General features: G+C 39.5%; 2 protein-coding genes, 1 non-coding gene and 1 pseudogene across 4 annotated transcripts; 1 reads left to right on the top strand and 3 right to left on the bottom strand.

Moving 5' to 3' along the window:
- Nucleotides 1–271: 271 nt before the first annotated feature.
- On the bottom strand, nucleotides 272–7,086 carry LOC102798714 (uncharacterized). Its single transcript, XM_006788018.3, has 11 exons — nucleotides 7,035–7,086; nucleotides 5,348–5,424; nucleotides 5,051–5,219; nucleotides 3,627–3,730; nucleotides 2,926–3,540; nucleotides 2,489–2,650; nucleotides 1,508–1,703; nucleotides 1,352–1,425; nucleotides 929–1,119; nucleotides 698–824; nucleotides 272–603 (listed from the first exon to the last, which is right to left on the bottom strand). Exons 3-10 carry the CDS (start codon nucleotides 5,212–5,214, stop codon nucleotides 738–740), a joined length of 1,593 nt encoding a protein of 530 aa, XP_006788081.2. The 5' UTR covers nucleotides 5,215–5,219; nucleotides 5,348–5,424; nucleotides 7,035–7,086; the 3' UTR covers nucleotides 272–603; nucleotides 698–737.
- Nucleotides 7,087–8,189: 1,103 nt separating this feature from the next.
- On the bottom strand, nucleotides 8,190–13,744 carry setdb1a (SET domain bifurcated histone lysine methyltransferase 1a). 2 transcript variants are annotated; one of them, XM_006788017.3, is made up of 8 exons: nucleotides 13,481–13,744; nucleotides 12,612–12,717; nucleotides 11,055–11,387; nucleotides 10,797–10,967; nucleotides 9,664–9,865; nucleotides 9,504–9,577; nucleotides 9,218–9,408; nucleotides 8,190–8,905 (listed from the first exon to the last, which is right to left on the bottom strand). In XM_006788017.3, the coding sequence occupies exons 3-8, from the start codon at nucleotides 11,380–11,382 to the stop codon at nucleotides 8,795–8,797; spliced, it is 1,077 nt and encodes a 358-aa protein (XP_006788080.2). In that variant the 5' UTR covers nucleotides 11,383–11,387; nucleotides 12,612–12,717; nucleotides 13,481–13,744; the 3' UTR covers nucleotides 8,190–8,794. The 2 variants fall into 2 exon arrangements, with proteins under 2 accessions (XP_006788080.2, XP_087690674.1); XM_087834548.1 differs by lacking the exons at nucleotides 12,612–12,717; nucleotides 13,481–13,744 and having other exon boundaries at nucleotides 11,055–12,577.
- Nucleotides 13,745–14,051: 307 nt separating this feature from the next.
- Nucleotides 14,052–14,170, top strand: LOC118454010 (5S ribosomal RNA). The gene has a single exon (XR_004843540.1). It is a non-coding gene; the product is annotated as a 5S ribosomal RNA (ribosomal RNA).
- A 984-nt stretch (nucleotides 14,171–15,154) lies between these two features.
- LOC148096723 (cortexin domain-containing 1 protein pseudogene) lies at nucleotides 15,155–15,337 on the bottom strand (annotated as a pseudogene).
- Nucleotides 15,338–17,816: the final 2,479 nt, after the last annotated feature.

The raw sequence follows: 17,816 nt of genomic DNA on the forward strand, positions 1-17,816 counted from the left end.
GGAATTACCACCCCAACCTACAACCGTTACAAGTCCTTATTAAATTATGGACAGCTGATTTTTATCAGCTACCTTTTAACTTTTGTTTTCTCCATGTCCAAATATTTGACTTGCTGTTTTAAACCTTTTAAAATGACATACCTGTGGTGGTATACAAATTACTATGGAGAAAGGGCAGTGAACAGATTTAGGAGGAAAGGCTGAGATGGTTTAGACGTGTAGATGAAGGATAGTGGATATAATGGAGGCAGATGGCGGTATTCTTGCTTTTATAAGCTTTTACATGTTAAGTCACACATTTTGATTTTAATTCCTTGTAGTTTTATTACAAACATTTTTTTGGTAAAACAACTTGAAAATGAGCTGCAGACTTTGCAGCCACACACATATAAGAGATGCCCACTTTTTCAGATTAACACATAATAAGTTTGAACCTACTAAGAAAATTTTATTTTCGTTCAGCTGTACAAAATCTGTTATAAAATGAATACATTTGTAGTATCTGCATGGTCTGAAGGCATTATCCCCAGGAGTAAGAGAAAGGCTCAGCTGGACAAACTTAAAGCATCCTCATAGTCCATCAGTTTGATGATGGTGATGACTCTAAAGCACACAAAACAGGGAAACAGAGAGACTAGTAAGCCAGTAGTGATAACCAGGATAACATAATTTTTCTCCACATACAAAAGTAGTTTACCATTGATTGAGGTAGTGTTACTCTTCCGCCCGTCCTCCTTTTAAGTCTTATTTAAATTCTCATTCACATTAATCATTTGTTCCAAGCAACTGGAGCCTCGGTGGATCCACTCCTTATGATCATCATCCTAAACATGAAATCAACACACTACAGTAAGTCACAAAATTGAAATAAATGTAACAGGATTTAAAAAACAAAAACAAAACAGGAACAACTTAAGATGGAACAGACCAGAAAAACAACTTCCATCAAACTGCAGTCGATATCCAGTACTTTACTCCTCTGCAGGAATCCGTTACGTTCCACGTTTACAGTCTGTCCGACATGGTACTGCGTCATGGGTGGATAAGGCCACTTCTTTATATAATTCTGCATGAAAAGCTTGTGCTTTTCATCTAGGATATCATCCAAAGGGTTCTCCACTGTCATAGAAAATGGAAAATCTTCTTAGTAGCAGTATTATAATAGCAGCTGCTGTGGACAGCGAGTATAGAAGAATTGGGATTCTGGATTTTATAAAATTAGATATTATGGACTTGACGACAGCTGGTGTCCCAGCTGTCATAAGACGACAGGCGGGGTACACCTGGACAGATCGCTAGTCTGTCACAGGACTAACACAGAGACAGACAACCATAAATAACCTGAACTTACGTGGTTTGCAAACCATGTGCATTGCACGTAAGCTAGCATACACTGGAGTGTGATCATCAGTAAAAATCAGGAACCTGGAATATAAAAATTAAAAAATTTTACATTTTTTTCCCACCTTCACAATCTGAATTTATCACCAGAGTAAAACACACTAACCTCATGCGGTTTTTTCTGGAGGGGACCTCTGCCATGAAACCAGGCACAAACTGGTCGTCTTTGCTCCGGACCACCACACGCGCACCGACAAGCAACTCATTCACCTTTGGCATGTGTTCAAAGGCAATGTGGTGACCAGACACTAGGCTCCTCCCCTTCTCCTTAAAGTTGACCTTGTATTTCACCCTGCCATCTTCTGAAATGATTAAAGAAACATTGGAAACACTTCAGATTATACCACGTTTGCTTCTACATACTGCGTTTTCTTGAAAGAAGAAATGTCAAATACAGGTGCATTTGTTAAATTAAATGGGTTTTTTTCTCATATCAAATGTATCTATTTTCTTTGAGAGCGTAATCAAAAGCGCTTAAGCGCCAGCCGTTAAGTTACAGCATCACAATCTGTGTCAAAATGTGCTGTCAGAGGAATTCAGTTGGTGAGGCCCAAACACCAACAAACTTTAAACTGTGGTAATGTCACTCATATGTCATATCGCATGCATGGTGTGTGTAATAACAACAAGCACAACCACAACCACTCAACAAAATAAAGAAGAAAAAAAGAGTAGAAAAAAAATCTAAACGTTGCTAGTCTAGCCTCAACTATGGGACACGGATATGTAAGAAACATACCTTCCTTTAGCATCACATAATTTCTTTTGTTTACTTTGAAGTTTAAAATATTTGTTATCTTAGCTAACAGAGCAACAGTGTGTCGAGCTCTGCTTGCCGTGATGTCCTGATGACAATCAGTGTCAACAGAGCTACAGAACGTCTCCAAATAAATGCAATTCATTGCTTAACGTACTAACTACCTCAAAGCCATTTCACAGATTAAACTGATTAAATGTCACCCAACATTCCCAACTACACAAAACAAGACCTCTTTAATCGACGAGTAGCTGTCAAGCTAAAGACAAATGTGAAACTTTACAATTTGCTTTGTGCTTACCAATAGAGTCTTTTCTTTATTATTCTTACCCTTTGTTATTATTTCAACAATTGTCCCTGGATGCCAGCTCAAAGGCCTCTTTCTGGCCAGGACCTTCATGTTCACACTGATCTCTCTTTGTGGCACCGCAGCAGGGGTCTTTGTGGCTGAGGACTGGGAAGCAGCTGATACAGTGGTTACAGGAGTTACTCCTGTCGGCGTAAAAGGAGCAAAATGTCATTTGAACACTGACGATTGGATAGATCTTGTGATTTCTGTGTTTGGAAATCTGGTAGTGATCTGTTCCTCAGTGTACAAAGCAAGATCTTTAAATTTGCCAATATTTTCTACTCTTCAACAATATAATACAGCTTTAAATCAGCTTAAAAACACATAAATCCCCACATAAACCTAAGATCTGGGCAAAAAAAAGGTCTTACATGGAGTTTTTTATGTTTTTGCATAATGTATATTTTGTGGTCATTACCTGAAGCGCTTGCTGGTTTTGTCGATGTTTTCGTTGCCTTGCTCTCAGCACTTGTGTTTGTGTCGGCTTGTGGTGACTTTGCCGTTTTGCCTTTTGCATCAGGAACTGTACCCGCTTGCTGCGTCAGTGTTTTCACTGGGCTGCTTTTGGCGCTGCTTTCTGCGTTTGTTGTCAGAGTCGATGTCTTTGCTCCGCTTCTGATGGAGTTTCTTCTCTCCTGATGTGTTGTGTCATTCTTAGTGTGTTTTCCATTCTTTTTGGTCATTTTTTTCTTCTTGTTTGAACGTGTACTTGAAATAGAAAAGTCGGTATCACTCGAGTCTCCGCTGGGTTCCCACTGCATGTCAGACCCATCAGTGCCTAAAGACTCATTTTCACTCCAGTGATTCTGAGGCAATGGAGGAGATGGAGAGATGGTCATTTGAGATCCAGTCATTCTGGTCAGGACCACTACTGGGCTCTTCAAAGCGAGAGGGTGTTTTTTTCTCAGAACTTTTTCTTGTTTTTCGCTGTCATTTGGCTTAGATGAAAAAGAAGCCGAGCCATCAGAAGCCAGAGGTCTGTGGACTTGAGTTTCTGAGGGAACAGACTCGCATGACAGTGGTGATGCTTGTCCTAAAACCAGTAATAATCACAGGTTAAATTGTAGCTTCAAAAACAAACCTAGCAAGTGCACATTTTTTAATTAAATTTTGCTTTACCACAGCTTGTTTGGTCATTGTCATCGTCCAAATCTGTGTCACTGTACTCCCATTCCAACAATGAGTAAAGTTTCTTGACAGTATCCTCACATGCAGCCACAGACCTGAATGACAAAAACAAAGAGAAATGAATGAAGAGAAGATAGAAAACAAAGAAAGTAACCAGTATACAGGCTCTGATATTTAACATAGCACATTCATGCCTCGGAAGAGATTCTGGCAAATCATCAGGCAACTCAGGAGGGGAAAGTCGTGCTCTACCTGCACTGTGCATAGTGCAGGTGGAGCACTGCTGACTTTGACTAAGAATATTGTCGTGAATCATCACATTTAGAACAAAATCGTGTCCTTTAAAGAAAGCCAATACAACTTTTTTTTTATCTTAAATTTTTTATCTTATATCTTAATATGTTATGCAATGTTCTAATTAGTGTGCGTTGTATAAAAAGTAAAGGATACACTCAGTACACTTAGTTCCTGGAAGTACGCCCAGGTTGCAAAAAAAAAAAAAGGTTATCTGCTTATCACAACACACATTGTTAGAAGCCTGTAGAAGGACGTGTTATTGTGGGACAGTTTTAAGGCAAAGTAGGTGGAATTAACTAAATGTCATTAAAAGCTCAGCGGGGACTACACCATTCAAGCACTTGCATGAAATTTTTATGCTTTTGCTTCCTTGCAAGAATAAATTATTAATAAATTATGATATATGTCAATTACAGTAGATATTCATTTAGAAAGCTAAAAACAGACAGAGAAGTTCCTCTTTCCATATATGGCAATCTGTTTCACGCTCCAGGTGGTCCCTGAGGATTGACACTTTTCTTGACTCTTCTTCTGTCAACTGTTACTAGGCAAACTCAAATGCAGTTAGAAGCAAAATGTGTCCCAGGCCTTTGGCCTAGAATGAATACTATCATGTATGTTTGTAAGCGTGCATGCTTAAACCTTCTGTTGCTCTAGGTCACTTACACCATGGATCGCCTGGACATTCGCGCCACGCGAAGCTTAAGACCTTTAAATAGACCGAGCATCACTCTATATAAGCACAATCCTGCAATGTGTGTATAAAAATGATTACAGTTGCACCTGCAATAAAAGGTTAATATGTAATTATGATCACACCTGCAATACAAGTTTTAATGTAAGGCCAACCGCTTCAATAAATGTATTAATGAAATGCTGATTAATGCAATGATAATGATGATAGTTATGAATAGTAGCAGTACAATATTTTCCTCATCTCCACACTCCATATATAACAATTCTTGACTGTTTATTCCAACAATGAACCAACAAGAGAATGAACCCCAAAACCATTTTTTTGTGTGAGTAGTTAAGCATGTTAAAAGAGTTGTTTGTTAGTTTTTTTAAAGATTGCCACACTTAATGCTTTCATATTTGTTTACAATGACAACACTCACTCGCAAAGTCTCAGGAGGCACGCGGCCTGCTCCTCTCTCCTTTTCAGCAGAGACTGCAGCTGATTGCATTTCTCCAGCAAATCCGGAGAGACCCGTTGGGTCTCCTTAGCCTTGTCTATTATCCAGCACTCCTCTCCGCTCATCTCACTTTCATCTCCATCCATAGTTACTGCAACACACAAAGGTTTCACATATCAGAGATTAATTATTACTAATGTTATTCCAAAAAAGCATAGATTTTCTCATGATGCAGAAAAGAAATGAACAATGCAAAGTCCAAACATCTCAAAGACTTACACTTGGGGCTCCTAACACACTAGAAAAGATTGACATCACATCTCTTAGAGGAAGGTCAAGAGCCTTTGAGTGTTTACCTGCATAAATAAAGCACATATTAATAGAAAGTGGTTACATTGTGCTGTGGTTTAGCTAACGTACAGCTGAAATGAATCACTAATTTATTGAGCTAGAATGTTTCTGGACAACATGGTGCATTCTAGTGAGAATAGGGAGCAGGTGAAAGAGGTGGAGGTGCACTGGACAGAAAATGTTAAATTATTCAAACCAACCATCTATTACATGTAATCATGTCTTCATACTGTGTTACCACCATATAACATTAATAATGTTGCTATGAAGAAGATCGTGGCTCAAGAGTTGGCAGTTCGTCTTGTAATCGGAAGGTTGCCGGTTCGAGCCCCGGCTTGGACAGTCTCGGTCATTGTGTCCTTGGGCAAGACACTTCACCTACTGCCTACTGGTGTTGGCCAGAGGGGACGATGGTGCGATATGGCAGCCTCTCTTCTGTCAGTCTGCTCCAGGCAGCTGTGGCTACAACTGTAGCTTGCCTCCGCCAGTGTGTGAATGAATAGTGGAATTGTAAAGCGCTTTGAGGGCCTCGAAAAGCGCAGTGAGACTTATATACTAGCTATAAACTGGTACTGGCTTAAAACAGTAGACAACATTTTTAATCCAACATTGTCTTTATGTTGTCCAAGATAAAGACAATGTTGGATAACACCTCCCACCCACTCCATGACATGCTGGTCAGTCACAGGAGCATGTTCAGTGAGAGATGGAGAGTACCAAAAAGCACCACTGAACGACACAGGAAATCTTTCCTGCCTGTGGCCATCTCCCTGTACAACACATCCACTTAACACACTGTTTACTGCCACACACAGTAAACAGTGAGTATGTGTATATATACATATACACACACATATATACACACACACACACACACACACACACACACACATACATATATATATATATATATATATATATATATATATATATATATATATATATATATATATATATATGTGTGTGTGTGTGTGTGTGTGTGTGTGTGTGTGTGTGTATATATATATATGTATGTATATATATGTGTGTGTATATATATATATATACACACACACACACACATATATATATATACACACACACACACACATATATATATATATATATATATATTGTACTATTTTTAGTTAGCGTATTGTCTGTCTTGTTAATGTTTGTTTATAATGGAGCACTGTAACAAAATATAATTTCCCCCAGGGATCAATAAAGTATTCTGATTCTGATTCTGAAACCTGGCGAACATCTGGTTCCTCTGCATCTAGGTGTGCGGGCTCAAAGAGGGGGGATTAAAAGTAAATCAGAAACACTTCTCAAGCTCAAGCTCGTATATTTTAAAAAAAGACGTCCAGCCAGGATAAGGTGTTAAGGGCTTTACTAAAAATAACTAACTAAATAAATAAAAACCAAAACACCAGCATCTGATTTTGTCTTGAGACCTATTGGTCGAAGCTAGCATGGACTTCAATCAGTTAGCCGTGGAGACCGTTTCATCCTGACTCTGCGCCTCTTTATCGCACAAAGTGTATCCAACCTGATAAACATTCTTTTGATTTCAGCTAGATTAATTAATTAGATTAATTTTAATTAAAAATGTCAAATAAGAAGCAAGCCATACCTTAGCTTTGTTCTATGGTCTTCTTCTCTTCATGTTGCTGGGTAGACCTGTGAGACTCACTGCCGCCCCCTGCGTCTGGAAATACGACCGACAATCTTCCACTTCTTTTTAAACCGATTGCTATGTATGGAACGCAGAGTTATTATAGTTTTGCATTTTCTTATTAGTTTTACTTTATTTTTATTAGTCTTCCAGATGACTGGATGTTTAGTTGGTTCCAAAGAGCCTGAGGTGTGCCAAGAAAATATCCCCCACACCATGACTCCACCACCAGTCTGAACTGTTGACACAAGGCAGGATGGATTGATAAACGTATGATTACACAACATTTTCCATCCAAAATGTTGCATCAGAAATTAGGATCGGTCAGACCATGCAACGTTTTCCAACTGCTGTGATCCATGGAGCCTCAGTTTCCTGTTCTTAGCTGACAGGATTGGTACCTGGCGTGCTGCTCATCTGTGCATTCAGAGATGCTGTTCTCCATTCTTTGATTGTAACATTATATGAGTTGAGGTTGCTTTTCCTATCAGCTGGTCATTCTCTTTTAATCTCTGCCATGAACAAGGCAGAGACCTGTGGCTCACTTGATGTTTTCTATTTTTCAAACCATTCTCTGAGTAAACTTAATAGTAAATTTAAATTGAACAGTGTTGAGCTATACAAGGCTCTCTCAAATAAATGAAAACTAAAGTATTAATTTTAAAATGAGTATATTTTGTTGGGTAAGTAAACATAAATATGTCTGTTTAAGACTGATTGTTTTGGTCTTTTTTGAGTCTTTGTCAGTTACATTTTTAAGTACAGCAAATTAATTGTTCAGATATTTCATACTGGTCTAAAATTTGCACTTAGGAGCAAATATGAAACACTACCTTGCATACATCCATTTCCCTTAACTTTCCTCTCTGCTACATTCCCGATATGTATTAAAAGGTATTTATTTAACTAGTGTGACCAGGTCAAAGTGTAGAAAAGATATTAGATAACTAAACTTCTATGTCAGTCATTTTTATATCAGTAAATTTACCAGGTGAGTGCTCAGATTTATCTTTAAATTACAATTATGCACTCCAGTAAAGGAAACCACATAACAAAAAAAGAAAAAAAGTGAAAATGAATTAGGCAGAGGGTATTTGCTTGCATATGACAAGCTTATATACAAGGCAACTTTTTTTTATTGTTGAACGACAAAGGATGCAACATAACAAACACCAAAGGCAAAATAAATCAGAGACATAACTGTCATATCAATCTGTAAATATGAAAAAAGGTTTATATGAATTGTTCCCAATTCATAAAAAACAACACTGAAAAAAGTGAATGAACACACATCAGACAAATTTCTATTCATGGCCAAGTTAATAAATGAGGGTATGAATTTCACATATAACTGTTCAAAAAAAAAAAAAAGTTGAAAAAATACAGCTGCTTAACCTTGCTGTTAAAAGTTGTGCAAAGATAAAGTGCCATTTCTTTAGAAATTGAAAAAGAAAATCACCGTTCGCATGTTTTCTAGGAAAAATTATGTCTTGTTTCATTTGGCAATGCGATGGTCCACTCAGTCACTTTGCACAACTGTGCAGCAGATTAAAGATTACAAATTAGCACCAAACAGGTTAAATCTCCTCCTTATATCCTTGAGTCATTTATTTGCACGCTCACAAGCCAGTCTTCTTCCAAAGAGATGCAATGGCACATTCCTGGGGGTTGTGAATGCTATTCACAGTATTTTCACAGCATCCACTCTCTGTGGATATTTAGTCAGACTCATTCATGGCCTCTCTCCTCGCGCTCAGTTCCAAAAACCTAGCCTGTGCATGTTCCAGGCGTATGGAGCCTCTGTAGATCCACTCTCTGTGATGGTCAGCCTGAGTGAGACATAAAAAAAAGCAGACCGTCAAGGAAAGGTGATTAGGAAAAGAAACGGGAGTGTTGTTTGTTTGTTTTTTTTAGTTTTGGATTATTTAAACGTAGCCAAGGCAGATTTACACAGGAGATATGTTTTTAGGTTAAACATGCTGTCTGTATCTCATAATTTCAAACCCTCCTGAAATCCTGTGCCACAACCTGACAAGCACCTCTGTTAAATATATTTACAGAAGTATGAATAAGCATTAGATCTGCTGTTGACTGGTTAAAATGTAAAGATTAAAAAAAAAAAAAAAAAAAAGGACACCCACCTGAAAAACAACCTGTATCAAGCTGCAGTCGATCACCTGCACCTCACACCTCTGCTGCTCTCCTAAGTATTCTGCATTGAGGCTCTGTCCAACCCTGTATACGGTCAAATGAGGGTACGGCCAGTCCTTCATGTACTGTTTCATGAAATGCTTATGAAGGCCATCGGGAATGTCGTCAAACATGTTTTCCACTGTTGAAATAATAAATTAAATACGTAAGCGTGCTTCAAATAAACACTCTCCTGTCTGCTGCTGAAAAAAAAAGCCGGAACACAGCACAACTTACACGGTCTGCAAACCAGGTGAAAAAAAGGTAAGCCGACATAGACCGGCGTGTGATCATCCATAAAGACCAAGAACCTGGAAAATTAAACAGCGATGTGTGAGACACTCATTTCTTCTGACAAAAAGCCCGTGATTATGTTTGTTCATAGAGGTATGAACACCTGAAGTGGTTCTTTCTGCTGGGGAGCTCGGCTAAAACACCAGGCCGGAACCGGAACTTGTTATCCTGGCACTGAACAACAACCCGAGTGCCGACAAAAAGATGCTCTACCTTTGGTGGGGTGTCAAAGGCAATGTGGTGACCGGATACTAGAATCTTCCCCTTTTCTTCAAAGCTAACTTTGTACTTTAACCGTCCATCTTCTGGTAAAGAGGAAGAAGAAAAAATTTAGTTCCTATCATTTAAATGCTATTTCCTTTTTGAATAATGGTGGTTCATATTTGAAAGTGAAGTGCTGCTGTCTGAACACATGTCAGCCCTGCCTAGATTTTACCGCATGTACTTCACAAATTAGAAAGAAAATGAAAATGCATCTTCTATAAACAGGAACAACGTATTTTAAGTTATTATTCGCCATTTGTTTTTTTTCTAGTGTCTTTTTAACGTTTCATTTTTCTTTGCCTTTCATTTTCAGTTTATTTAACAAGGGTTCAAATTCTTTTAATTGCTTTGGAGCACTTTGGTCAATGTCCTTTTTAAAAAATTGAAGTTGCTGGCTCATGCAGTGACAAACGCACAAAACTAAGGATAATTAAAAAAAATGTGGTTATACTTCATTAGGTCATGCCCACAAGTGCAACAGTTTTTCTGCATGACTCTATCACTATCCTAAATATGTCCAATGGAAGCAGTGCGCCCTGTGAGTGTGCAATCCTCTCGCCCACTGCCAGCTAAATATGAGAAAAAAACTGAAAATCTTAACCACACAGGTCACATCCTTAAATGTGTATATTTTGGTGCACAAGAATCCATCGCTTACAGATATTTTCTTTATTGTATTTAAATTGTAAAGCGCTTTGAGGGTCTCGAAAAGCGCTATATAAATGCAATCCATTATTGTTATTATCATGATTGTTGGGTTTTTCTCTGTATGTATTGTTTTAGGGTCTACCTTACAATATAAAGCGCCTTGAGGTGTCTGGTGTTGTGATTTGGGGCTGTATAAATAAAATTGCATTGAATTGAATTGAATGAAATGCTCTCATCTGAAAAGGACTAACAAGTTTAAAGGATAATAAACAAACAAACAAAGAAAATCATAATTCCTGGAAAACCTGCAGTATTTTCTCTTACCCTTTGTAATTGTCTCCACTATTTTCCCACGCTGCCACTTCATGCGTTTCTTCCTGGCCAAGACCATCATGTCCACTTTCACTTCATCCTGCGGTAAGTTAGGATGGATGTTCGTAGTTTCATGAGAGCAGTGGGCAGAAGTTGGTGATATCCCAACAGAGGGGTTTATTTCTTTGAGGGCAAAAGTAAGAAGTGGAATTTTAAAGTTATTTGAGAGTTTTGAGAGCAGGATTCAAGTGGTAATGTTTGTGGCCTTACCACTGTTGTTGGAGGGTTTCCTTGTGTCACCGCTGGTGTTCTTGTCAGATTTCTGATTATTGTTCGAAACCGAAAAATCGGAATCAGTGGAGTCATCCTCTGGTTGCCACTGCATATCAGAATCGGAGCTGCCGGAGAATTCTTCTTCGCTGTAGAACTGTTGAGGCGTCGGCGGTTGCAAGGCGCTGATCTTATAATCGGGCAGTCTGGTCAAGACCACCACCGCTTTCTTTATTAGATTAAGAGAGGCCGAGCCATTTTCCCATTGTGTCATTTGGCTGCTGGTTTCATTTGTGGAGTGAATGGGCTCACATGCCGATTCAGACATAGTGTCTGAAAAGAAAAAAGCATCAGTGAAAGTTGAGCCATCGCCATGCCAGACTTTCATCGTGGTGAGAACAAATCCTGACAACTGTAGCTCGCCATCAAAAGAAAATAAAAATGCTATCAATCAAATTCACATTTAACTTTTGTTAAAGCTGTCTTTTCTGTGTGTCAGAGGAGTCCACTGATTTTCACTCTATACAATATATGGTTGCTTAAATATAATTCCCAAGGGGACAAAGGCTTTTTCACCCTCTGTGGTCTGACTCTTCATTGATAATGACCTCAACCTTTTGGCTCAATCTCGAAGACCATGATTGTAATTTCCATGCTCACAACGGTCCACTTGGTTTTTGTTTGTTTGTTTTTTTTTATTACATAAACCCAAAACCTGTGCTGTCAGGTTAAGAATTAGAGGTTTAAAATCTAATTAGGTGCAAAAATCAGCACATTTTTAAACTACCATCTGCCGCTGGTTTGTTTAACACAACAACAGCGCAACTAAATTAATCAGAAGCTAGAAAAAAAGCCTTCTGTTTACAGATAAGCTGTTAGATCTTTAAATTTGCCAGATTTCTTGTTACCCGTGCAGCAAATTGACAGCAGCCACTGGATCTCTTTCTAGCAGCGATACTTGTAGCCTTAAGTGGGGCACAGCATTTACTGTACTGCATTTTAAAGCACTACTTAATAAGTCAGTAGTAAATATACAGGGCCAGTAAAATACTGATCCAGTAGCCGGGTTGAGCCAGGAGGGAAAATGTTGAACATGCCCTGGTTGCCACTGAAATTGAAATTAACTTGGATAATGCTTCAAAATAAGTGGACAACAGTGACCCGAGAGCCTTTTCTAAACATCTCTTTAAGACAGGGGTGTCAAACTCCAGGCCTCAAGGGTCAGTGTCCTGCAGGTTTTAGATGGGTCCTTGATCCAACACAGCTGATTTAAATTACTAATTACCTCCTCAACATGTCTTGAAGTTCTCCAGAGGCCTGGTAATGAACTAATTATTTGATTCAGGTATGTTGACCCAGGCTAAGGTCTAAAACCTGCAGGACACACCTGCTTTAAGACCACACACCATTATCAAAATATTATGATGAAAATAAAGTGAATAAAGTGGAGTAAAACATAAACAGAAAGAATAAAAAATATATATATATATCACATGCAAAATATAACACTCCAAATGGCAGTGACTCAGTCAAGCCAGCCACTAACTGTAGAAATACCTGGTGTCAGAGCTCAGCTCACAGCAGCATGTTTTAAAGGAGTGGCCAGGAGCAGCTGGAGAGTAGACAGAATCTGCTGTTTCATTAAAGCGCCATCCAGCTGTACCTGTGTGAGTAACTCAGTTTAACTTAGCAAGTTTGTTGCGTAATGTCTTAAAAGTATGTGACATACGAGCAGTGAGAATGTATAACTTTAATGTTTGTGAGAGTACAATCAGAAAAAGATATGACTTGTCTAAAGGGCTGCAGGAGAAAGCCTTTTCTCTTTAAGAAAGAACATGGGAGCACTGCGTAGGTTTGCAGAGTTGCATCTGAACAAACCAGATGATTTATGGAACGATGTGCTTTAGAAAGATGAGCCCCAAAGTGGAGATGTTTGGCCATAATGCACATCATATTAGCACAAACACGTATCAGTCAAACTGGCTGAAATGCTGTGGCAGAACTGTGTATAAATGAATGCATAGAAACCTAATTAAACTGAAGCAACATTGTAAAGAGGAAGTCATACAGAAAACATTTGCATTTTCATTTTTTAATATCTGGATCAGCATTAGCACCAATGCCAAGTGGCAACTCCTTGTAAGTGAAACTGTTTTTCGCAAAAACAAACAAAAAACATGTGACATCACTGTGTCCTGAAGCCCTGAGAATGAATCAGAAAATGTGAACTTTTTTGTTTTTGCTGCTACAGGAGTGCTGTAGCACCAGGAGACTCTAATGAAAGCTGTTTAAAGGGCTACAACTGTGCCTACTGAGAACGAACAAATAACAAAACAAAGCTGTGTTTAGACACATTTCCTACCTACAATCAAGCTGCGTGGGGGTTTAACTCATTTAATACAAACACAAATAATTCAACCACTTACCTGACGTTATGTCTTAATTATCCGCTGTAATTAGAGCTAAAGTGAGAGCTGGAGCGGCAGCTAACGGCAGGCTAACACTGAAATCACCGTTTTGGAGTTTGCGTCAAAACTGCACCTTTTTTTTTCTTTTCTTTTTTTTTTTGATAAATATGTGTTATCCAAAATTATCAGGCAGGTTTTTCCTCCATCCTAACAGACGTTATTTTTCTCCTTCTTCTCGGCGTTCAAAAGTGGTTGTCAACAAATGAATCTGAGAAGTGCTGCCCCCTATCGTCGTCTCCTCGGTATTGTCCTCCGGCACACGCCATTTTGACTGCAGGCTTGTACTAGCAGTCTACGAAAACTTAAATAATATGATCCCTTTTATTATTTATATAAGTTTATGTTAAGAAGCAGGTGCAAACAATATTTTAGACATTGTAACACTATAGGGAGAAAGGAAAAACTACAATCAAGTCCTCGCTGATTAAATAGTGGTATGTTCTTTTAGTTAATAAAATCAACCATATTCTCAAGTGGACATATATTACACTTCGAATCTATAAATAGTCTTTTTATGATGGTTGCTCTCGCTTACGGCCATACCACCCTGAACACGCCCGATCTCGTCTGATCTCGGAAGCTAAGCAGGGTCGGGCCTGGTCAGTACTTGGATGGGAGACCGCCTGGGAATACCAGGTGCTGTAAGCTTTTCCTCTTTAGTCCAGCAGAGGGCGCTACTGCTCCAGGGGAGACAGTGTTGAAGCAGCAGCCAGGGTAACAAAGAGCGCATTGAAACCACTCATGCTGAATTAAATAATGGTTTGGAGCATAGACGGTCCACACAGAAAAAGTTTTGTATGACAAAAGCTAAACTAGAAGACAGAACTAGGTGAAGAAAAACACGTTAGTTGACCAAAGTAAACAAAAAACAAAAAAACAAAACTAGATTTCAGTTTTTCCCCAAATATGGAGGGAACCATGGTAGCCAGGCTTTTTTAATCTCTTGCCTCTTTAGTTTAGTTTATGCCTCAGACAGAAACTAAATATTTTCAAAACAATGAAAGCTAAACTGAAACGAGCAGCTTCCCCACTCTGGAAATTCGAGGAACTGAAAGTTAGAAACTGAACATATTTGAATACAAACCTGTTTTCCTTCTTTTGCCCTCCCTCTGGTTTTGCTGTTGGTTGTTGCTCTTGTGACCAGTCTGTAAAAACCTTCATAGTAACTGTAAGTCCTGCCCACAGCGGTGCTGGAGGACTGTAGGGAAACATGAGCTCCTTTGGATTGTTGATTAATTGTGAGTATGAACACAGAAGATGCATCACATTTAAACAGTTTGACGTACAGAAAAAGAAAACCTGAAATTTGCTAGTTGCAAATTTAATGAGAAATACTTGTGAGAAACATTTTCAGTAACAACCCAACAAAGGCCAAAAGCCTTAAACATGACAGATCTTTGTGTTAATGCTTGGAGCAAAGTCTGATTTTAACAGCTTGGTGCTTCGAGCCCTCAGTCTGAAACACTGAAAAGCATCACGATGCACGCCTCACGTCTTCCATGAGACTGCTTGCTTTTTGCTCAATGTCCTGAAGCTTTTCTGTACATACATTATAAACCACATGATCTTAAAAGTATGCACCCACACAGCGGTAAGATTGCACTCTCCCCCCACCCTTTCTCCCTCTCTCTCTCAGGTGATCTGCTCCTCCTGGTAGGTGGAAGTGGAGATCGAGCCATAAGGGTCCACGACGGTCTGGGCGCAGCGTACCACCGTCACCAGAAGGAAGAAACACAGCAGGAAGAGGAAGAAGAGAGCGAAGCCCAGGTCCACGTCCACCTCGAACTGCGGCACGGGGTGAGACGGCTTATCCATGTGGTCAGCGATAATGGTGAAGGGAGACCGTTTCCGTTTCTTCTCCTTTTTCAGCGCAGCAGCATCACTTTGGGACGGTGGGCATGCTCGTGTGCTTTCAAGGTGTTGGTGGTGACTTTGCGCATGAAAGAAAAAAGGTGACAAAGAGCTTCTGAATACAGAAAAACACCTGGAAAAACCGTTACAATGCAAAATATTCCACCATAGATTTACATGTTGCACCTGCAGGGCTATCTTATCGGTGAGCCCATAAAAACTGCAGTGAATCACTTCGAATCAGTTGTTAATTACAGTTTATCCAGCAAGTCTTCCCCATTACTTGTTCATTAAGGAGAATTACAACATTTGAAAAGCCGAAGAAGTGTTTGTAAATGACTGATAGACTCTTTTCGTCTTTAATAATCACCACTTTCTAATTTTCTCCTGCAGGAACAGGCACAGTAGCTCTCGCTAAACTAATGATCAAAACGTCCACAGCTGTCTGGACACATTTCTTGAGACACATTTTCCAAACTACAGTCGCTAAACTCGTGACTCTTCTGGCAAAACCTCACAAACACATGAAAACTGCTTTTGTCTGCGTCATCCCCGCAACAGGTCATAATAACCACAGTATGCAGCATTCATTACACACAAAGTACAAAAAGGTGTGTGTTTAGGATATATTTTCAACATCGCGTGGTCGTCTTGTAATTTTGCAACCACCGCATTGATGATTTAGTAGGTCACCAAGCTCATGATCCATCATAATTCAGTTTATTGGCTGTAAAGCTACAAATGTGACCTTAACCTTAAGCACAGTTTGCTTGTTATGTGTTCGCTGTGTGCAAGTTTCACTAAACATCCTACCAGTGTTCCTGCAGGAGCAGCAGTAATTTGCCTGGATGAGCTAAAAATGACAAAAATATGACATAAAAACACAAACAGACCCTCCCCGAACTTTATATTGTGTAGACGTACCAAAGCACTGGTTTATACAGGAATACGCAATAAATGTTAATGTTTTAAATGTACAGCAGAGCTCTCTTACTATATATCAACATAAGAGAAAAATATTGAGACACTTTTTGTAAGTAAATTATTCTCTGAGGCATCCATTTCTTTTTTTCTTCAGCTCGACCTCGCTCTGACCTGCCACCAGTTTGAACGGCAACTTAAGCAACAAGTGTGAGCAACATTTGTTACTGTGTGAAACTCACTGTGCGAAAATGTGTTTCAGCGAACTTTGAAAACAAAGTTGAGTGAGATCTGTAAATCGTGCCTAATGAGGCGAAAACTGCTTTAAAGTTTGCCCCAAAGAGCGACTGAATCAATAAATTATCTGAGGACACTGAGGATGAGTAAAGTAAACATGTATCCAAGAACCCCCACCCCCCAAAAAAACCCCAAAAAACTGAAATAATTCAAACTCACCATCCGTACTTTTCGCTGCAGATCCTCTCCAACAAAACTTTTCAAAAGTGTTCATAGCATCCTGCTTTCCTCTGAGGCTCCTTATTACTCCGATTACATGAGCCGGTCCTCAGTTACCAAAGTCTTTACCAGCCTCCTCTTTCGTGATTGTCAAGAAAAATGAGCGGCCCACAAATTAGCTCTTGCACTCAGAGACACATGCATACACATGCAAGATGCACAAGCATGCACTTGCATCTCACGACCTCCCCAGGGCATGTAAAGCCTTATTAATACTTAAGCAGGAATTGAATAACGGTCTACACAGTTCACAAGTGACTCAAACACCCCACTGCTTTTGTTGTCCTGTCAGGAGGATCTTCATCACTGTCACCGATTAGACTTCACACCAGCAAAACTGCGGCACCTCAGGTGAAACTGAGCTTATTCTTTTCACAGAGCTGAAAAGGTAGCGAGGGAAGGAGGGGGAAACTTGATGGTAGAGCAAAAGGAAGAGATTTAAGCAAGAGGAGTAAGATTGTACCCAGAGGAGGGGAGGGTGGGGGGGTTGGCAGCATGGAAAGGAAAGCCAGAGGAGCAGAAACAGGAGATGCATTAGCAATTAAATTGCAGAGCAGGATGCGAGAGAAGGATGGAAATTGACCCTGCCACTTTAAAATGGAGATTGTTACAGTGATGCTGCCAGTGACATGAACAGTGTCCAGGCTGTAGTGTAGGGCACGGCCGTAAAGTGATCCCACTCAATATGCAATTAGGTAAGGAGGCCTTTTAGACTGAAGCCAAAATACTGTAGGGAAGAGAGAGATGGGCGGAGGAAGAATCCATAAGTGGTTACGTCTTATCTTAAATTTTAAACTTTTAGACACTTTTGTTTGTTTTTAGGACAACTGGGGGGAAAAAATCGGAGAACTATTTTGGCATCATTCATCATCTTGAAAAATGTGCCAGGCGGCTGTGTGTCACCAGCACTTTGTGCCATCTGATATTGTAAAAGCTCCACGGTGCCTCCGGGTCTACACCAGCAGAACCAGTGACTGATGTACAGTATTCATGTCAGAATGCATTT

This window comes from Neolamprologus brichardi, chromosome 22, assembly GCF_056152115.1.
Source record: "Neolamprologus brichardi isolate AB-2024 chromosome 22, ASM5615211v1, whole genome shotgun sequence".
NCBI classification, from domain to species: Eukaryota; Metazoa; Chordata; class Actinopteri; order Cichliformes; family Cichlidae; genus Neolamprologus; species Neolamprologus brichardi.